Source organism: Microcebus murinus, chromosome 19 (assembly GCF_040939455.1).
Source record: "Microcebus murinus isolate Inina chromosome 19, M.murinus_Inina_mat1.0, whole genome shotgun sequence".
Taxonomy (NCBI): Eukaryota; Metazoa; Chordata; class Mammalia; order Primates; family Cheirogaleidae; genus Microcebus; species Microcebus murinus.
This window is the reverse complement of record NC_134122.1, coordinates 27,698,880-27,721,812: the sequence shown is the minus strand read 5'-3', so window position 1 is coordinate 27,721,812 and position 22,933 is coordinate 27,698,880. Positions and strand designations below refer to the sequence as shown.

Here is a 22,933-nt window from a genome sequence, read left to right as displayed (position 1 = left end):
ACCCAGTTTCATAAAGCAAACCTTACTAGATCTAAGCAAATGGATTAATACCAACTCCATAATCACTGGAGATTTCAATACCCCACTGACGGCTCAAGACAGATCCTCCAAACAGAAAATTAATAAAGAAATAATGGACTTAAACAAAACTCTAGAACAATTGGGTCTGACTGACATCTACAGGACATTCTACCCCAAATCCACTGAATACACGTTCTTCTCATCAGCTCACGGGACATTCTCTAAGATTGACCATATCCTAGGACACAAAGTAAATCTCAAGAAATTTAAAAAAATAGAAATCATACCATGTATCTTCTCAGATCACAATGGAATAAAACTAGAAATCAACCCTAACAGAAACTCACATTTCTACACAAAAACGTGGAAATTAAACAACCTCCTACTAAATGATTACTTCGTAAATGAAGAAATCAAGACGGAAATAAAAAACTTCTATGAAGAAAACGACAATGGAGAGACAAGTTATCAACTCCTCTGGGACACAGCTAAAGCTGTTCTGAGAGGAAAGTTTATCTCCATAAATGCCTATAATCAAAAGTCAAAAAGATCACAAATAGACAATCTAATGAAACGACTCAAAGAGCTGGAAAAAGAAGAACAGACCAGCCCCAAACCCAGCAGAAGGAGTGAAATCAACAAGATCAAATCAGAACTAAATGAAATTGAAAACAGGAAAGCTATTCAGGAGATTAACAAAACAAAAAGTTGGTTCTTTGAAAAAATAAACAAAATTGACACGCCACTGGCTAAGCTAACGAAAAGCAGAAAAGAGAAATCTCTAATAAGCTCCATCAGGAATAAAAAAGGAGATATCACAACCGATCCCAAAGAGATACAAGATATAATTTATGAGTACTACAAAGATATTTATTCACACAAACTGGAAAATGTGGAGGAAATGGACAAATTTCTAGAAACACACAGCCTCCCTAGGCTCAACCAGGAAGAAATAGATTCCCTGAACAGACCAATCTCAACAGCTGAAATAGAAACAGCAATTAAAAATCTCCCTAAAAAGAAAAGTCCCGGTCCAGATGGCTTCACACCCGAATTTTACCACACTTACAAAGAAGAACTAATACCTATCTTGCAGAAACTATTCCATGACATCGAGAAGAATGGAAACCTCCCTGACACCTTTTATGAAGCGAATATTACTCTGATACCAAAACCCGGAAAGAATCCAACAAAAAAAGAAAACTACAGACCAATATCCCTAATGAATATAGATGCAAAAATTTTCAACAAAATCTTAGCTAACCGAATCCAGACGCTTATCAAAAAAATAATCCATCATGACCAAGTGGGCTTCATCCCAGGAATGCAGGGATGGTTCAACATACGCAAATCTATAAATGCAATTCACCACATAAACAGAAGCAAAAACAAAGACCACATGATTCTCTCAATAGATGCAGAAAAAGCTTTTGACAAAATTCAACACCCTTTCATGATACGAACACTCAAGAAAATAGGCATAGAAGGGACATATCTAAAAATGATACAAGCCATTTATGACAGACCCATAGCTAACATCATACTGAATGGGGAAAAACTGAAAGCATTCCCACTTAGAACCGGAACCAGACAAGGCTGCCCACTATCTCCACTTCTATTCAACATAGTACTGGAAGTCCTGGCTACAGCAATCAGACAGGAAAGTGGAATTAAAGGTATCCAAATAGGGGCAGAAGAGATCAAACTTTCACTGTTTGCTGATGATATGATATTATATCTAGAAAACCCCAAAGATTCAACCAGGAAACTTCTGGAACTGATCAATGAATTTAGCAAAGTCTCAGGATACAAAATCAATACACAGAAATCAGAGGCATTCGTATATGCCAACAACAATCAAATCGAAAACCAAATTAAAGACTCAATACCCTTCACAATAGCAACAAAGAAATTAAAGTACCTAGGAGTATACTTAACCAAGGAGGTAAAAGACCTCTACAGGGAGAACTATGAAACACTGAGGAAGGAAATAGCAGAGGATGTAAACAGATGGAAATCCATTCCATGCTCGTGGATCGGCAGACTCAACATCATTAAAATGTCTATACTACCCAAACTGATCTACAGATTCAATGCAATACCTATTAAAATCCCATCAGCATTCTTCACAGATATAGAAAAAATAATTTTACGCTTTGTATGGAACCAAAGAAGACCCCGAATATCAAGAGCAATTCTAGGCAACAAAAACAAATTGGGAGGCATTAATATGCCAGATATCAAACTATACTACAAAGCTGTAGTAATTAAAACAATCTGGTATTGGCACAAAAATAGGATTATTGACCAGTGGAACAGATGTGAGAATCCTGATATAAAACCATCCTCATATAGCCATCTCATCTTTGACAAAGCAGACAAAAACATACGCTGGGGAAAAGAATCCCTCTTCAATAAATGGTGCTGGGAAAACTGGATAGCCACTTGTAGAAGGTTAAAACAGGACCCACACCTTTCACCTCTCACAAAAATCAACTCACGCTGGATAACAGACTTAAATCTCAGGTATGAAACCATTAGAATTCTAGAGGAAAATGTTGGAAACACTCTCCTAGACATCGGCCTAGGCAAAGAGTTTATGAAGAAATCCCCAAAGGCAATCAAAGCAGCAACAAAAATAAATAAATGGGACATGATGAAACTACAAAGCTTCTGCACAGCCAAAGAAACAGTCATGAAAGTAAACAGACAACCTACAGAATGGGAGAAAATTTTTGCATCCTATGTATCCGATAAAGGACTGATAACTAGAATATACTTAGAACTCACGAAAATCAGCAAGAAAAAATCAAATAACCCTATTAAAAAGTGGGCAAAGGACATGAACAGAAACTTTTCTAAAGAAGACAGAAGAATGGCCAACAAACATATGAAAAAATGCTCACCATCCCTAATCATCAGGGAAATGCAAATCAAAACTACAATGAGATATCACTTAACTCCAGTGAGAATGGCCTTTATCAAAAAGTCTCCAAATAACAAATGCTGGCGTGGTTGTGGAGAGAGAGGAACACTCCTACACTGCTGGTGGAACTGCAAACTAGTTCAACCTCTGTGGAAAGCAATATGGAGATACCTTAAAGCGATACAAGTGAATATACCATTTGATCCAGCAATCCCATTGCTGGGCATCTACCCAAATGATCCAGTGACACTCTTCAAAAAAGACACCTGCACTCGAATGTTTATAGCAGCACAATTCATAATCGCAAGGCTATGGAAACAGCCCAAGTGCCCATCAATCCAAGAATGGATTAATAAAATGTGGTATATGTATACCATGGAGTACTATTCAGCTCTAAGAAACAACGGTGATATAGCACATCTTATATTTTCATGGTTAGAGCTGGAACCCATACTACTAAGTGAAGTATCCCAAGAATGGAAAAACAAGCACCAGATATATTCTCCAGCAAACTGGTATTAACTGAGTAGCATCTAAGTGGACACACAGGTGCTACAGTAATAGGGTATTGGGGAGGTGGGAGGGGGGAGGGGGGCGGGTATATACATACATAATGAGTGAGATGTGCACCATCTGGGGGATGGTCATGATGGAGACTCAGACTTTTGGGGGGAGGGGGGGAAATGGGCATTTATTGAAACCTTAAAATCTGTACCCCCATAATATGCCAAAATAAAAAAAAAAAAAAAAAAAAAAAGATTTACTGGATTTGTACAGAATATTTGGAAATTATACTAACCTAAAGGCTAACCTGTAAAGAAGAGGAAATAAGATCTTAATTCAATTATGTGGGATGTTTTAGGGTTATTTATGTCATGTAACATAATGCATCTTATGCTATCAAGAAGAAAGAAGTTGTTGTAGACATTGGCCTAGGCAAAGAAATTATGAAGAAGACCCCAAAGGCAATCACAGCAGCAACAAAAATAAATAAATGGACCTGATCAAATTAAAAAGCTTCTGCACAGCTAAGGAAACTATCACAAAAGCAAACAGACAAGCTGCAGAATGGGAGAAAATATTTGTATGCTACACATCCAATAAAGGGCTGGTAACCAGAATCTATATAGAACTCAGGGAAATCAGCAAGAAAAAATTCAAACAACCCTACCAAAACTTGGGCAAAGGACATGAACAGAAACTTTTCAAAAGAAAACAGATTAATGGCCAACAAACATATGAAAAAATCCTCAACATCTCTAATCATCAGGGAAATGCAAATCAAAACCACAATGAGATTTCACTTATCTCCAGTGACAATGGCCTTTATCAAAAAGTCCCAAAACTATAAATGTTGGCATGAAAGAGGATAGATAGGAACACTCGTACATTGCTGCTAGGACTGCAAGCTAGTACAACCTCTGTCTAAAGTAATATAGAGATACCTCAAAGAGCTACAGGTAGAACTACCATTTATCCAGCAATCCCATCATTGGGCATCTACCCAAAAGAACAAAAGACATTCCATAAAAAGGACATCTGCAATAGAATGTTTATAGCAGCACAATTCACAATTGCGAAGAGATGGAAACAATTCAATTTCCCATCAATACATGAGTGGATTAATAAAATGTGGTATATGTATACCATGGAGTTCTACTCAGCCACAAAAAACAATGGTGGTCTAGCATCTCTTGTATTATCCTTGATAGAGCTAGAACCCATTCTACTAAGTGAAGTATCACAAGAATGGAAAAACAAGCATAACATGTAGTCACTATCAAATTGGTACTAACTGATCAACACTTAAGTGCACTTAACATTCATGGGGTGTCAGGCACATGGCAGGGAGAAGGAGGGGATGGGCATATACACACCTAATGGGTGCAGTCCACACCGTCTGGGGGATGGACACGCTTGAAGTTCTGACTTGGGTGGGGCAAAGGCAGTATACGTAACCTAAACATTTGTACGTTGGTAATATGCTGAAATTAAAAAAGATTTTTTTAAAAAAGAAGAAATCAGGCCGGGCGCTGTGGCTCACGCCTGTAATCCTAGCTCTTGGGAGGCCTAGGCGGGCGGATTGCTCAAGGTCAGGAGTTCAAAACCAGCCTGAGCAAGAGCAAGACCCCGTCTCTACTATAAATAGAAAGAAATTAATTGGCCAACTGGTATATATATAAAAAATTAGCCGGGCATGGTGGCGCATGCCTGTAGTCCCAGCTACTCGGGAGGCTGAGGCAGAAGGATCACTCGAGCCCAGGAGTTTGAGGTTGCTGTGAGCTAGGCTGACACCACGGCACTCACTCTAGCCTGGACAACAAAGCGAGACTCTGTCTCAAAAAAAAAAAAAAAAAGAAGAAATCAGGCCAGGCGCGGTGGCTCATGCCTATAATCCTAGCTCTCTGGGAGGCCGAAGCGGGCGGATTGCTCGAGGTCAGGAGTTGGAAACCAGCCTGAGCAAGACCAAGACCCCGTCTCTACTATAAATAGAAAGAAATTAACTGGCCAACTAATATATATAGAAAAAATTAGCTGGGCATGGTGGCACATGCCTGTAGTCCCAGCTACTCAGGAGGCTGAGGCAGCAGGATTGCTTGAGCCCAGGAGTTTGAGGTTGCTGTGAGCTAGGCTGACGCCACAGCACTCACTCTAGCCTAGGCAACAAAACGAGACTCTGTCTCAGAAAAAAAAAAAAAAGAAGAAGAAAGCTAAAATTTGAAAGGCCTTTCTCTTTCAGCTAAAAGTGCTTGTTAGAAATTTAGAACCATTTGTACACATCATACTTTTCAGCCATACTTTCCTCATTTGCCTCTATAGGGCCAACCTTGTGGGCCTAGAAGCTTCAAGGTTAGCCCAGTGCCTGGGAGGCATTTTCCTCACCTTCTCTACTTCCTCCCATCTGCAATGACTCAGTAGCACCAGAGTGGGAAGGTCTGCAGGGATCCAGAAGCCCCAGTTGGAGGAGGCCATACATGACACAACAATGATGTTTACACCAACGTCAATGGATTTTCCTACAGAGGAGTTGATGTGCAGAGGCAGTAAAATGACTGCTTTGTAATTGGCCACCTGGGAAAAACGAGTGTGCCTGGCCCTGTGCTTCTCAGGGATCACCTGTTGGAGGACCACATTCCATAAGGGGAGGAAGGGCCTGGAATGGATCCTGCAGTCATTGGTTCCTCTGCGGAGTGTCATTCTGGGAACATACAGGTCAACCATCCTTCCCTACAGCTCAAATTAACCAGATCATCTGACCACCGATACTTGGGTATAGATACAATGTGCTCACTTTTCTACAAGTCCATGGAAGCCTTGAACAGCATTGTCATTATATAAAAATAGGGAACCCTGTGATTCCTCTAAGACCTTCTTGTGAAGCTGGTTTTATGAAGGGCCAGATCTTAAAACGGGGTCAGATTTTATAGGGAAGGGAAAGCATAAGCCTCAGAGCAAACCGTAAGAGCAGTGTCACCATAGGCTATTGGTAACCCTGTGTGATTGAGCACATGCACTTACACAAAATCACATCATTGGAACAGAAGAAAAAAATTTACAAATTTTCTCCTGAGAACAAGAATTTCCAAATCATGGAAGAGTTAATTTACTAAATGGACATAAGAGAATGGCCCTGAAAGAATTCCAGGCTGAACCACTCAAGGAGCATTCAATTTGGGGGAAATTTATAAAGTATTCATTCCAGGATTTCAACTGTGAAGATCTCAGCTCCTTTTAGCTGATCATTTTGACTTTGGGTGGGTTTCACAAAGGAGGCAGGAGAGAAGATGATGGGAGAATGTAGCTATTGCTGTTGGCGTTGCAGCTGTTAGGTGTTGCCTAGGCAGGACTTGTCTCTATCGGCTACGGCAGTTCCTTAGTCAGTGACTGGACAGCTCCCGTATCTATAAAACCACAATCCCTATTACTTGCCTTTCTCTTTCACTTTATAGATATGGGACACATTCACATGGACTTTTTAAGAAGCTGGGGATTCCTGGGCCCACACCTTTGCCTATTGTGGGAAATGTTCTGTCTTACGGCAAGGTGAGTTTTTTTGAACTCTCTCATTTCCTTCTTATAGTTGCAAATGCCAGCTTATTCCATAGGTAAAAATACCCCTCCTGAGGAGGAAGTTCTGAGGTTTTACACTTCAGAAATGATGGGTAGACCCCACGTTCACCCCGGGGCTCTGTTGTCTATTCTCAGGATTCTCAGATTTGGCTCAGCTGAACCGCCCAGATCTCTGGCAGATCCGGACTTAATGTTCAGGGCTTGATGTTCAGACTTTGCGAGCAAAGTCTTTTTGCCTAGTGCGTATTCACAGGAAGGTACAGTCATACTTAATATTAGGAGACATGCAGGAAGGGGGACCCCCAGTAGTGGCTATGTGCACCAGATTCAATCTTTCTTGTTTAGCAAGAGCAATTGAATAGCCTTGTTTCCCTTCCTTCTGCACAGGTTGGAAACTTCACTTAATTATGCAGCCCTTGTATTCATGGGGTAATTTGCACCTACTTGAATTATCTCAAGAACTGCTAAATTCCCTCTAGGTACTTCATAGTTGTACCCCAGCTTTTGCTGTCCATGGTATATTTTGGAACTTTATCAGGTAGAACAAGAGAGTTCTGCTTTGTTTCTTTTCTTTGCAAGGCGGCACCCTCTGGGTGAGTCTGAGCAGGGAGTGGATATAACTGAGACAAGGTGTTGGTTGTCCATTGACTTCAGATACTTAGCCATGAAATTAATTTTGTTTTGTTTTAACAAAAGCAGACTTGCTTCTGCAAAATGTCTAGAAAGGAAAGGATTTGACAAAATTACCAAGAATTGGCCAGGAGTGGCAGCTCACACTCATATTCCAAGCACTGAGGGAGGCAGACGTGGGAGGATCACTTGATGGTAGGAGTTAGAGACCAGCCTGAGCAAAAGCGAGACCCCTATCTCTATGAAAAATAGAAAAATATTATCCAGGCATGGAGGTGTGCACCTGTAGTCCCAGCTACTCAGGAGGCTGAGGCAATAGGATTTCTTGAGTCCAAGTGTTTGAGGCTGACACCACTGCACTCAGCCAGGGCAATAGAGCAAGGCTCTGTCTCAAACAAAACATAACAAATATTACTAAGAATTTAAATTAATTGTACTATAAGTGTCATGGGACTGTGAATTTTGGCCAAGCCATTGTGGCTAATTCTTCACCCAGGGCCTGGCCCCTGAACATAAAGTCATCAGCTCACATCCATGAGGTGACCAGCAAAGCCTGTGTGCAGGCTGCTCTCTGGCCCCGGTTTCCTTTCCACACACCTCAGGCTTCTTGCTCAGATTCTAATTCTTCTTACTCAGGCATTTCTTGCTTAACTACCACCTAAGATTCCATATTTTTCCATCTACAAAAGCAATAATACCTTGTTCACCATGTTCATATCAGCGCTTTACTAGGTGTATCCCAAAATCCATATTGATGGGACCTTATTTTGCATAGTGAAAATATCACAACTGAAACACAGCAACAGGCAGATTTGTTTTGAAGCTGCAGAAGTGAGAACTTGCAGCAAGTGTGGTAATTTGTCCTATGTGAGGAAGTTGCGTTTCCTGATCTTTTCCATTTTGAATTGGACAACAGGAGGCGAGCCCTTTTTGCCATTTCCTCAGTCACTCGTTACTCATTTTCTCACTCAGCAACATGCCTTAGACTGAGATAAACCTGTAGATCAAAGAGGTCCCTGATGCCTTTGGCTTCTAGATTCCACTAGAATTCTAGAGAAAGCTCCTGAGATAAATGAAAAGGATGCTGAATGAGATGAAAGGATGTGCATCCTCCTAGACACTTGCTCACTCTCCCTCAGCCACAGTTTCTTCACATGCCCATGGAGGTAATCATTCAGAAAGTTATGAGATGTTAGAAAGGATACATTCATGTGCAAAAAAACTTCAGAAATACGGGGAGTTATTTAGTACTTATAAACAAGGGTAAGTCATTCTGTATCTACAATATTTGGAGAAAATTCAAGGGTGACATTAAATCATCCTTTGCAATTATTTCCTCTATATCCCCCCATTCCCCTGAACATCTCTGAACAAAAGGTTTCCTCTAACTTCCAGTGAAACATAGTGAGCCCGATTTCTTCAGGTTCCACTCTTTTCTGCCCCAATTAGAGGCAGGGTTGAGGATATTTAAAATAACAATTGAATTTTATTTTGTTTCTCCTCCCAGGGATTTTGGAAATTTGATGACGAATGTTACAAAAAGTATGGGGACATGTGGGGGTGAGTATTCTGGAAACTTCCATTGGATAGACTTACTGCTATGATGATGTACCCCACATACGAAGGACAATCTCAGCCTAGAGCCTCTTAGAATAAAGCTGCTATCAACCAAAATAACAGAGAGAGGCTCTCTGAAAGGAAAAGATATTTATTTGGGAGTAAAGCATTGCAATGGAAATGTGCACGTTAAAGCAAACTATGTGCCTACTCAGGGACGTAAAGGAAGAAAAAGGTTGTTAAAGAGAAAAATGAGCAGGATAACGTAACTATTTTGAAATAATTATCCGTAGCTACAAAGATCAATAACAAGGGGACACCAGTCCAAGGTTGGACATGCTCCCTGAAGTACTTTTACTCCAAGAACACTGTGATCTGCGTGCAAGGTGTGCTTTCTCCAGAGTATTTAGTGACAGTTTTGTTTTAAGGCATGCAAGCATAAGAATGCTCTCTTCATAACCTTCCCAGGATCTGTCTGGTTTTATTTATTTTTATAACATCAATGTGATGCCATTTTGGTTCGGACAACTTTGACACTCTCTATTGAAAACCTTTTGGAGGCTTATCCCACCAAGAATTCCATAGGCCACCAGGTGTTGATTTCTGCAGTCTCAATGAGGCTGAGAATGTTGCAGGTGGCCACTTTTCTCCAGGTTTGATTGACCAGGAACTCCCAGCATCATTTTCTGTCCAGTGACTGGCTTTTCTTCTCTTCTCCTTTTTTCCTACCTTAGGTTACTTTCAATTGCATGAAATGCAGCATTTCATACTGTTCCAATATGTGCCCATAAATGCATGGCATTAAATTCCTCCCACGGTGATTCATTTTTCAATAAAGCCAAATTCTTAAATTAAATTTTTGGAATTAATATGTGCTTTTGAAAGAACAGCTGGGAGACAGAGATGAAGAGATTGGGAAATCATTTATAATCTGTTTTATTTTTTCCTTTCTCTGCACATGTGGAGCTTTCTTTTGTGTTGTTTCTTAAATTTAAGTGAAGACTTTCAAGAGAAGTATGTTCAAGTTTTTTTTTGTCTACTCCATTCTATTGACTTTGAAGAAGACATACGAAATATATTTAACCACCGTGCTCTCCAGTGGGCTAATGGACTTTATGATTTTGAGGGTGGCCTCATCCAACTGCAGCAGCTGTTCCCTTTTCAGAGCTGCTGGGGGCTTGGTAGGAGGCACAGAAGATGTGCAATCTTGTGTACACTACAAGCAGGTGGAAGAAGGATTTGCTTCTTCCTTCGTACCTCAGAACAAAAGATTTCCTGTTATTTCTAACCATAATCTAGTAAAGGAGCTATTTAAATGTGTCTTCCCCACTTGAGCCACATTTCCCTTCATTCCGTGAAGACTCCAGGGGCTTCTGTGGTCAAAACCCTGCTGTGTGTCCTACCCTAACTTGAACTAGGACCTAATGTTGCTGTGTATCATACAACAGGGGCATAGATTATGTAATGTCAGGATCAGAGTCTGGATTCCTGGGTGTGGCTGCAGCTGCAGAATTAGGCTTGTAGAGTCTAATCAGCTCTGTTTTCCTGACACAGGTTGTATGATGGTCGAAGGCCTGTTTTAGCTATCACGGATCCCGACATGATCAAAACAGTGCTAGTGAAAGAGTGTTATTCTGTCTTCACAAACCGGCGGGTAGGCATCCATGTTTTAACTTTATATCTTTATTTTTTTATTTATTAAATTTTTATTTTGAGATACTGATATATTTAGAGGAAGTTGTAAAAAAAAAAAAAAAAAAAGGTACAGGGAGTTTCCATGTACACTTCATCCTGTTTGCCCCAGTGGTAACATTTTGCATCGGTATAAATCTAGTATATTCCTATCACTATAGTTACAAGAAATTGACATTGATATTATCCACAGAGCTCTTTCAGATTTCCTTAGTGTTATGTGTCCTCATTTTTGTAGATGTGTATGTGTGTGTAGCTCTATGCAACTTTATCACATTCGTACCATGTTTCCCCAAAAATAAGACCTACCCATAAAATAAGCCCTAGCAGGATTTCTAAGCATTTGCACAATATAAGCCCTACCCCGAAAATAAGACCTAGTGATGGGCGTGGCTACGCAGCGTATCTGCACAACCCATGCATTTCCTTGCAGAGTGGTAAAGAAGACAAGCAGCCTTTCTCATCTGTCCCATTGTGACAGCTACTATCCCAGAGGTGACCAGAAAGGTGTGGGCAGCCCCAACAACAAGGTCGGCTCCCCGGTCAGGTCCCGGCCATTCTGTGCGTGCTGCAAGCTGAGGCTTTGAGGGGAAAGTCTCCTCAGTGAAGTGAGGAGCAGGACGCTCTCCTTTAGGTATTGTGTGTCCCCAGGGGGAAGAAGGAAAGCTGTGGCTGCCATTTTACTCAGCAATGTGGGCCTCTCTCACCCCCACAAACACCAGGGGATAGGGGAAAAGCTTCAGCAGGCAGTCTCCTACTGAGCCCAGAGAGGTCATTTCTGCCTCACTGTGCAGATTGGACCCAGTGCTCACTGGATCGCTGATAAATAAGCCAGCCCTGCTCATTTAATGAGAGCTCTATTCCTCGACATGAGAGATTGGAGCCAATGGTTCTAAAGGAAATAGAGGCGCAAGAAATTCAGGATGGAATTCGGGGTTTGGAAAGTTATGATGATGTTCCAGAAGAAGATGACTTAACTATACTTGAATAAATGTAGATTGTTGTACCATACTTAAAAAAAAAATAACACATCCCCCAAAAATAAGCCCTAGGGTATCTTATTGAGGAAAATAAATATAAGACCCTGTCTTATTTTTGGGGAAACACGGTAGATTTGTGTAACCACCAGCACGATGATGACACAGAACTCCTCCATCCCCATGACGCTCACTGCTGCTCCTCTTCTACAGTCATGATGTGTCACTTGTCTCTTTCTCTTAACAGGGCCAGTATCAGAGTAAACATTTTTTAACCTTGAGTAGGCCAGTTCATCAATTTTTCTGTTTATGCATTGTGCTTTTCATGTCAAGTCTGAAAGTTCTTCATCAGCCCTCCTATATTGTTGTTGTCTTTTCTAAAGGTTTTATAGTTGCATGCTTTACAGTTATATCTATGATCCATTTTTCTGCAAATTTTTGTGTAAAGCATGAGGTTTAGGTCAAGGTCCATTTATTGTGGCCTGTGGCTGTCCAACTGTTCCAACACCATTTTGGAAAGGCTGTCCTCACTCCATTGAATTGCTTTTTGCACATTTGTCAAAAATCAGTTGGGCCTCTTTGTGTGTGTCTATTTCTCATTCTCTATTCTGTTCCGTTGATCGCTGTGCCTCCCTCATCCAGTACCACACTGTCTTGGCTACAGTAGCTGTACAGTAAGTCTGAACAGTATGTAGATTCACACCTACCACTTTATTTATTTTTCAAGAGGACTTCTAGCAATTCCCAAATTAGGAAATAAAATTATCTCCTTCTTTTTCCTGTACCCCTGTGAAAAAAGTTAAGATAAAAGGATTTTCAGGCCGGGCGCTGTGGCTCACGCCTGTAATCCTAGCTCTTGGGAGGCCGAGGCGGGCGGATTGCTCAAGGTCAGGAGTTCAAAACCAGCCTGAGCAAGAGCGAGACCCCGTCTCTACTATAAATAGAAAGAAATTAATTGGCCAACTGATATATATATAAAAAATTAGCCGGGCATGGTGGCGCATGCCTGTAGTCCCAGCTACTCGGGAGGCTGAGGCAGAAGGATCACTCAAGCCCAGGAGTCTGAGGTTGCTGTGAGCTAGGCTGACGCCACGGCACTCACTCTAGCCTGGACAACAAAGCGAGACTCTGTCTCAAAAAAAAAAAAAAAAAAAAAAAAAAAAGGATTTTCAGCTAATTGTATTATTTCTTCAAAATAGATTCATAATCTTTTATGTATTATCTACAATTTAAAAAAAATTACTACCCCCAAGGTATTCCTTTTTCAAGTAGTTCATGCTATGCTGTAAGTAAAGATACAAGTAGTCTCAAGCAACCCACAGTCTGCCAAGGCCACCTGGTGAACTGTAACCAGTCACTCTTTTCTCTGCACAGCCCTGGAGGAGGCACAGATCTTGTTTCCTTCTATTATTCTGTAAGAAAAGGTTACCCACTAGGGGGTCATTTGCATTTAAAAGGAGACTCAGAAGTAGAGACTGGAAACCACACCAGGCGGCTGGGTGACCTCAGACACACACACACACACACACACACACACACACACACACAGACTCAAAAGAGGGTAGGCATTTGAAATAAATCTATAATACATTGAGCACCTAGCATGCGTTCTGCCATCAGGGAGACAGTCAATTAACATTTGTTAAATAAGTGATGGTCTATATAACACATTTTTACATCTGTGGAGATCTTTAAAATTTATAAAGTTTTTGATTTGAACTCCAGGCTTTTGGTCCAGTGGGATTTATGAAAAGTGCCATCTCTATATCTGAAGATGAAGAATGGAAGAGAATACGAGCGCTGCTGTCTCCAACCTTCACCAGCGGAAAACTGAAGGAGGTAAGAAAATACAAGGACTTCTACTTAGAAACTGAAAGTATGAATCTGGGAACAAAGAGAAAGTAACATTATGGTCCCTTTCCAGGAGGTAGTCCACTAAGTTTGAACTTCCTAAAACTGGCCTTTTATCTTTATGTCCAGAAGAGACATTGTAAAATTCATTATAAAATATCACTAACTACTCCATGCTAGGGAAAGCCATGTCCTTCTGGGACTTGAGTGTACAGATTTAACTATTTTTGGTGTTGTGTTTTGTGTTTAGATGTTCCCCATCATAAGCCAGTATGCAGATGTGTTGGTGAGAAACCTGAAGCAGGAAGCAGAGAAAGGCAAGATGGTCACCTTGAAAGAGTAAGTAGGAGCACAGTCTCAGGGTTCTGAGCTGTCATGAAACTGTCTAGCTGCCTGCCTCAGAGCTGATGTTCCCACTGTTAAGTTATTCCTGTGAGCATACAGAAGCAGGAGTGTGGTGTTACAGCTCCAATGGGCCCTTCAGGAGTGGGGCAGATTGCATGAGAAGGCAGGGCAGCAGAAATGGGGAAGGGTCTTCTCCAATGTGCAAAACAGCCATGAGTAATTAATCTGATGAATTGTTCTTTAGATATTCTAGAAGACAAAAATACATAGCTTAGAAAGAAGAAACATGATTGTACCAAAGTTTTGGGCACAGAGGATATGGAATGCAGGGAGGTCACGTGGCTTGGTACCTGAGGGCTGGCAGGGACAGAGCAGAAGGTTAACAATGGAAAACTTGGGAGAACTTCAATCCCTTCATATTTTACTGAGGAAACCATGAAATACTAAATATTAAACTTTCCCACCACTTCTCTTTTCTTCAATCTCAAAAGAGAGAGGGCCCTGTAAAGGATAAGTTTAGAGCAATCCTGTCATTTAATGTCTAAACTGACATATTTCTGAATTATGCAGAAAGAGAGGTGTACGCTGAGCCTGTCCTACACAGATCGGGGACATGTGCTCACTCAATAATAGGACGCCCACTCAATCAATTTTAGTGGGATCTACTATTTTGCTATCTAATATGTTTTTACCTAGGAACATTCTCAGTTCTCACCTTTTACAGAAATGCTCCTACCCACAGGCCAATCCCCGATCATAGGAGTTGGGGTAAATGGGCCTGTCAGGAGCCTTAGTAGAGAGTGTAGAGGAGAGAAGATGTTCATGGTGACTCAGAACAGCGTCTTGCTGTTCTGTAATGTGCTAAAGATCAATCAGATCTTGGTATAGACTCTCTACTGAGGCAATGTCTCCTTTCTTGAGTCCCTAGGAAGAGTTTGTTATTCCACTCTTGTCCTGGTGAAGCATGGTGCTTACACCCCTGTTGTCATCCACACTCAACACACTCTCCTGTAGTTTGTCTGACTTTGGGTCTCTGTCCCCCTGTGCCTGAGCTCCTTGAGCTCAGAGGTAGGTCTATCTTGACTTAGTGTCTCCATCACACCCAGCACAGGGCAGCTGCATCACTGGCACTTGATAATCACATCAGGAGTGAGTGGGATCGGAGATGATCCAGCAGCTACTTCTTCAAGGATATGGTTCTTGACATCTGCTGACAGTTCACACGGATTGACACACACATCTTGCTGCATGTGCACTAGGAGAATGGTGAAGCAGTGCTCATTTCAATCTTCCATGTCTTTTTCTACTCAGCATCTTTGGGGCCTACAGCATGGATGTCATCACGGGCACATCATTTGGAGTGAACATCGATTCCCTCAACAACCCACAAGATCCCTTTGTGGAAAAGACCAAGAAGCTTTTAAAATTTGATTTCTTAGATCCATTCTTTCTCATAATAAGTATGTGGACTATTATTTCTCCCTCCTTTTTAAAATAACTACTTTATTGAGACATAATTCAAATACCATATAATCTACACGCTTAAAATGGACATTTCGATGTTTGATAATACATTCAAACATATGTATAATCATCACCATTGTCAACTTTAGAATATTTTCATCAACTCAGGTACCTGTATTTTTTTTTACTTTCTTAACATTACACTGTTTTTTTATCTTTCTTCTCTTTATTTTGGAATATTATGGGGCTATAAAATTTAGGTTACATATATTGCCTTGGTACCACCCAAGTCAGAGCTACACATATGTCCATCACCCAGACAGTGTGTACCTTACCCATTAGTGTGAATATGCCCATCTCCACCTCCCCTTCCCACCTGCCTGACACCCAATGAATATTACTTCAATAAGTGCACATAAGTGTTGATCAATTAGTACCAATTTTGTGGTGAGTATATGTGGTGTTTGTTTTTCCATTCTTGTAACACTTCACTTCAGAGAATGGGCTCCAGCTCCATCCAGGATAATAAAAGAGGTGTTAGTTCACCTTTGTTTTGGGGGGCTGGGTAGAACCCATGATATACATATACCGCATTTTATTAATCCACTCATGTATTAATGGGCACGTGGGTTGTTTATACATATTTGCAATTGTCAATTGAGCTGCTGTAAACATTTGAATGCAGATGTCATTCTTATATAATGTCTTTGTTTCCTTAGGTTAGATGCCCAGTAGTGGGATTCCTGGATCAAATACTAGTTCTACTTTTAGTCTTTTAGTTCTTTGAGGTATCTCTATATTTTTCTTCTTTCTTCCTTTCTTCCTTCCTTTCTTTCTTTCTTTCTTTCTTTCTTTCTTTCTTTCTTTCTTTCTTTCTTTCTTTCTTTCTTTCTTTCTTTCTTTCTTTCTTTCTTTCTTTCTTTCTTTCTTTCTTTGTTAGACAGAGTCTTGTTCTGTCGCCTGGGATAGAGTGCCATGACGTCAGGCTAGCTCAGAGCAACCTCAAACTTCTGGGCTCAAGCAATCCTTCTGCCTTAGCCTCCTGAATGCCTGCGACTACAGACATGTGCCACTATGCCTGGCTAATTTTTCTACATAGTTTTAGTTTTCCAGCCTATTTATTTCTATTTTTAGTAGCGACTGGGTCTCACTCTTGCTCAGGCTGGTCTTCAAGTCCTGACCTTGAGCGATCCTCACACCTCAGCCTCCCAGAGTGCTAGGATTACAGGTGTGAGCCACCATGCCCGGCCTATATTACTTTCAATAGAAGTAGTACTAGTTTGCAGTCCCACCAGCACTGTATGAGTGTTCTTATCTCTCCACATCCATATCAACATTTGTTGTTTTCGGACTTTTTTTCTTTTCTCTTTTTTTGTGACAGAGTGTCACTCTCTTGCCTGGGCTAGAGTGAGTGCCATGGCGTCAGCCTAGCTCACAGCAACCTCAAACTCCTGGTCTCAAGTGATCCTCCTGCCTCAGCCTCCCGGGTAGCTAAGACTATAGGCACATGCCACCGTACCTGGCTAATTTCTTTCTATTTATGGTAGAGACGGGGTCTCGCTCTTGCTCAGGTTGATCTTGAACTCCTGACCTCAAGGAATCCCCCAACCTTGGCCTCCCAGAGTGCTAGGATTAAAGGCGTGAGCCACTGCGCCTAGCCTGTTTTCAGAATTTTTGCTAAAAGCCATTCTCACTTGAGTTAAGTGATACCTCATTGTGGTTTTTATTTACATTTCCCTGATGAGTAGAGATATTGAGCATGTTTTCCTATGTTCCTTGCCCATTAGTCTATCTTCTTTTGAAAAGTTTCTGTTCATGATCTTTGCCCATTTTTGTTTTGTTTTGTTTTGTTTTGGTTTGTTTTGGTTTGGTTTGGTTTGGTTTATTTATTTAAAGAAAATGAAAGTACAAACATTTTGGTTGCATTTTATATCTTTGCCTCTCCCTATCAAGGGTTAAAGGTATGCCCTTCCCTTCCACAAGGCTCACCACATCCCTCAGATATTTATTGGTCTACTCCCCCAAACCCTGAATCCTTGGTGAACACCACCACCATTTGAGCATCATAGTGTTAATCAGTCAGTACCAATTTGATGGCAAGTACATGTGGAGCCCATTCTTCCAATCTTGTGTCGCCTCACTTTGGATAATGGGCTTAAGCTTAATCCAGGATAATATGAGCGGTGCTAGCTCTGCTAGCTCACTGTCATTTCTTTAAATTGAGTAATATTCTATTATAAACATATACCAAATTTTAATAATCTACTAATGAATTAATGGCCACCTGGGTTGTTTCCACATCCTTGCAATAGTGAATTGTGCTGCCATAAACATTCGGGTGCAGATGTCTTTATGATAGAATGTTTTATGCTCTTTTGGGTAGATGCCTAATAAAGCTCTTGCTGGGTTGAATGGTATTTCTGTTTTTAGCTCTTTGAGGTATCTCCAAATTCTTTTCCACAAAGATTGCACTAATTTGCAGTCCCACTAACAGTGTAAGAGTGTTCCTGTCTCTCCATATCCTCGCCAGCATTGGTTGTTTTAGAATTATTTGATACAGGCCAATCTCACTGTGGTTAGGTAATATCTCATTGTGGTTTTGATTTGCATTTCTCTAATGATTAGAGATGTTGAGCATTTTTTATATGTTTGCTGGCCATTATTCTATCTTCTTTGGAAAAGTTTCTGTGCATTTCCATTGCTCATTTCTTGATGGGGTTGTTTGACTTTTTCTTGTTAATTCTTTCACGTTCTAGATAGATTCTAGTTATCAGACCTTTATCGGAAGTGTAGACAGCAAATATTTTCTCCCATTATGTAGGTTTTGCTCTAATGATAGTATCCTTGGCTGTGATAGTATCCTATTTGTTCTAATGATAGTATCCTTGGCTGTGCAGAAGCTTTTTAATTTTATCAAATCGCATTTGTTTATTTTTGTTGCTGCGGTGATTGCTTTGGGGGTCTTCTTCAAAAATTCTTTGCCTAGGCCGATGTCTGAAAGGGTCTTCTGATCATCTTTCTCTAGGATTCTTAAGGTTCCATGCCTTAGGTTTAAGTCTGTTATCCATCTTGAGTGGATTTTTGTGAGAGTTGAGAGGTAGGGATCATGATTTATTCATCTGCATATAGCTATCCAGTTTTCCCAGCACCATTTATTGAAAAGATATTCTTTTCCCCAATGTATGATTCTCTCAATAGATGCAGAAAAAGCATTTGACAAAGTCCAACACACCTTTATGATAAAAACTCTCAACAAAATAGGCATAGGTGGCTCATACCTTAAAATTATCAAGCCCAGGCCAGGCATGGTGTCTTATGACTGTAATCCTAGCACTCTGGGAGGCCGAGGCAGGAGGATCACTGAAGGTCAGGAGTTTGAAACCAGCTCTGAGCAAGAGTGAGACCCTGTCTCTACTAAAAAAAATAGAAAGAAATTTATTGGCCAACTAAAAATATATATATATAGAAAAAATTAGCTGGACATAGTGGCACATGCCTGTAGTCCCAGCTACTCGGGAGGCTGAGACAGAAGGATTGCTTGAGCCCAGGACTTTGAGGTTGCTGTGAGCTAGACTGATGCCACAGCACTCTAGCCTGAGCAACACAGTGAGACTCTGTCTCAAAAAAAAAAAAAATTATCAAGTCCATTTATGACAAACCCACAGCCAATATCATACTGAATGGGGAAAAATTGAAACCATTTCCACTTCAAACTGGAACTAGGCAAGGATGCCCACTATCTCCTCTTCTTTTCAACATAGAACTCGAAGTCCTAGCTATAGCAATCAGGCAAGAGAGGGGTATTAAGGGCATCCAAGTGGGGGCAGATGAGATCAAACTCTCGCTCTTCGCCAATAATATGATATTATGTCTAGAAAACCCCATGGGTTCATCCATGAAACTCTTAGATTTAATAAATGAATTCGGTAAAGTCTCAGGTTACAAAATCAATATACACAAATTAGAGCCATTCAAAACGCCAATAACAGTCAAGCCGAAACTCAAATCAAAAATGCAATACCTTTTACTATAGCCCCAAAGAAAATTAAATATCTAAGAATATATTTAATGAAAGATATGAAAGACTTATATAAGGAAAACTATGAAACACTAAAAAAAGAAATTGTAGAAGATGTAAACAGATAGAAAAATCTACCTTGTTCATGGATTGGTAGGATCAATATCATTAAAATGTGTTACCTAAAGTGATCTACAGAATTAATGCAATCCCCATCAAAGTACCATCATCATTCTTTACAGATCTAGAAAAAATAATTCTTCACTTTGTATGGAACCAGAAAAGACCTAGTATAGCCAAAGCAATCTTAAGTAAAAAGAACAAATTGGTAGGCATCCATCTTCCTGACTTCAAGCTGTACCATAAGACAATAATAATTAAATTAGCCTGGTACTGGCACAAGAACAGAGGCATCAATCTTTGGAACAGGACTGAGATTCCAGAGATGAAACCCTTTGCCCACTTTTTAATGGGATTGTTTTAGTTTTACTTGCTGATTTACCTAAGTTCTATAGAGATTCTAGTTTTCAACACTTTATCATATGGATAGCATGCAGATATTTTCCCTCGTAGGTTATCTGTTCACTCTACTGATAGCTTCTATGGCTGTGCAGAAATTTCTAATTTCATCAGGTCCCATTGATTGGTTTTTGTTGATGCTCTGATTGATTTGGGATTTTCCTCATAAATTCTTTCCCTAGGCCAATGTGTCTAAGAGTTATCATAATATTTTCTTCTAGAATTCATATAGTTTCATGCCTTAGGTTTAAGTCTGTTATCCATCATGAGTTGATTTTTGTGAGTGGTGAGAGGTGTGGATCCTGTTTCAGTGTTCTATATGTGGCTATCCAATTTTCTCAGGACCATTTATTGAATAGGCATTCTTTTCCCCAATGTAAGTTGTTGTTTTATTTGTCAAAGATTAGATGGCTATAATGAGCATGGTTTTATGTCTCAGTGTTCAGCCCTGTTCCAATAGGTCTTTGTCTCTGTTCTTGTGCAAGTGCCATACTGTTTTGATTACTATAGCCTGGTAAATTGATGCCTCTAATTTTTTTCTTTTTGTTTAAGGTTGCTTTAGTGATATGGGGTCTTCTCTGGTTTCATACAAAGCATATAATTATTTTTTCTAGATCTCTGAAAAATGATGTTGGTAGTTTAATAGGGATTGCATCAAAACCACAGATCACTTGGGGTAGTATAGACATTTTAACAATGTTGATTCTGCCAATCCATGAGCATGGTATGGTTTTCCATCTCTTTACATTCTCTCCTATTTCCTTCCCTAGTGTTTCGTAGCTTTCCCTGTACAGGTCTGTCACCTCCCTAGTTAAATATATTCCTGTGTATTTTATTTTCTTTGTTAGTATTGTGAAAGGTATTGAGTCTTTGATTTGTTACTCAGTTTGAGTGTCGTTAGTGTATATAAATGCTACTAATTTGCTTACATTTCTTTTCTAATCTGACACTTTGTTGAACTTCTTTATCAATTCCAGTAGTCTTTTGGCAGAATCTTTGGGGCTTTCTAAATATAAGATTATATCATCAGCAAAGATGACTAGTTTGACCTCTTCTGCTTCCATTTGGATGGCCTTGATTTCCTCCTCTTGTCTGGCTAAGATTTCCAGCACAATGTTGAATAGAAGTGGTGACAGAGAACAGCCTGGTCTGGTTCAAGTTCTGAGCAGGAATGCTTTCATTTTTCCCCAATTCAGTATGATGTTGGTGGTGGGTTTGTCATATATGGCTTTTATCATTTTGAGGTAAGTCCTGCCTATGCCTATTTTAAGTTTTCTTATCATAAAAGGGTGGTGAATTTTGTAGAATGCTTTTTCTGCATCTATTGAGAAGATCATATCATCTTTACTTTTACTAATGTATATGTGGTGAATTACATTTATAGATTTGTATATATTGAGCCATACCTGCAACTCTGATTTGAAGCCCATTTGGTCATGATGGATTATTTTTCTGTTGAACAGCTAAATTCAATTTGATAGGATTTTATGGAGGATTTTGCATCTCTGTTTATAAGGAATATTGGTCTGTAGTTTTCTTTTTTTGTTGACTCCTTTTCTGGTTTTGGGGTCACAGTGATCTTGCCTTTGTAAAACATGTTGGGGAGGATTCCTTCTCTCTCAACATTGTGGAATAATTTATGTAGGCTAGGCACCAGTTCTTCTTTGTAAGTCTGGTAGAATTTGGGTGTGAAACCATCTGGTCCAGGACTACTTTTTTTAGAAAGGATTTTATTGCTGCTTTAATTTCAGTACTTGATATTGGTCTGTTCAGGAGTTCTATTTCTTCCTGATTAAGCCTAGGGAGGCTGTGCCTTTCTAAGAATTTGTCTATTTCTTCTACATTTTCAAGTTTATGTGCATAGAGATTTTTATAGTATTCAGGGATGATATCTTATATTTCTGTGATATCAGTTGTAATTTCTCCTTTTTCATTCCTAATTGAGTTTACTAGAGTCATTTCTTTTCTGCTTCTGCTTAATCTAGCAAGAGGCATGTCAATTATATTTATCTTTTCAAAGAACCAGCTTCTTTCATTAATCTTTCACATAGTTGTTTTGATATCAATTTTAATTAGTTCTGATCATGGTTGTTTCTTTTCTTCTGCTTGGTATGAGATTGTTTTTTTCTTCTTTTTCCAGTTCTTTGAGTAAATTCATTAGATTTTTGTTTCATGATCTTTCTATATTTTGGGTGTAGGCATTTAAGGCTGTCAATTTTCTTCTCAGGGCTCCTTTAGCCATGTCCCACAGATTTCAACAACATGTGTTCCCTTTATCATTTAGTTCAAAGAATATTTTGATTTCCATCTTAATTTCCTTCTTGACCCAATAATCTTTCAGCACTAGGTTGCTTTGTTTCCATGACTTTGTGTAGAGATGAGTGTCTCTATTAAAATTGATTTCTAATTTTATTCCACTGTGGTCTGAGAAGATATACCATATAATTTCTAGTTTTTAAATCTGTTGAAAAGTGTTTTCTGGCCTAGGTTGTGGTCAATCTTAGGGAATGTCCCATGAGCTGATAAGAAGAATGTATGTTCAGTGGTCTTTAGGTAGAAAGTTCTGTAAATGTCTGTGAGGCCCATTTAATCTAGAATTCTATTTCAGTCCATTGTTTTTTGTTTACTTCCTGTTTCAATGATCTGTTCTGTTTTTGGTGGGGTGTTGAAGTCCACTGCTATTATAGTATTGTTGTATATCATTTTGTTTAGATCAAGTAGGATTTGCTTCAGGAATCTGGGGACAACTGCATTGGATGTGTAAATATTTAAAATTATTATGTCTTCTTGTTGAATTATAGATTCTTGTAATTTTAGCTATCAGCAAGCCCTCAACCCCATTGCTGTACACAATCACTAATT

General features: G+C 39.7%; 1 protein-coding gene across 1 annotated transcript in view; it reads left to right on the top strand.

The window, feature by feature from the left end:
* Window positions 1-22,933, top strand: part of CYP3A5 (cytochrome P450 family 3 subfamily A member 5) — a 40,631-nt gene that overhangs the window by 5,434 nt on the left and 12,264 nt on the right. Inside the window, exons 2-7 of the mRNA XM_012759054.3 lie at window positions 6,898-6,991; window positions 9,156-9,208; window positions 10,760-10,859; window positions 13,600-13,713; window positions 13,976-14,064; window positions 15,382-15,530. Of these exons, the coding sequence (XP_012614508.2) occupies window positions 6,898-6,991; window positions 9,156-9,208; window positions 10,760-10,859; window positions 13,600-13,713; window positions 13,976-14,064; window positions 15,382-15,530 (599 nt within the window). The remainder of the gene's footprint in view (window positions 1-6,897; window positions 6,992-9,155; window positions 9,209-10,759; window positions 10,860-13,599; window positions 13,714-13,975; window positions 14,065-15,381; window positions 15,531-22,933) is intronic.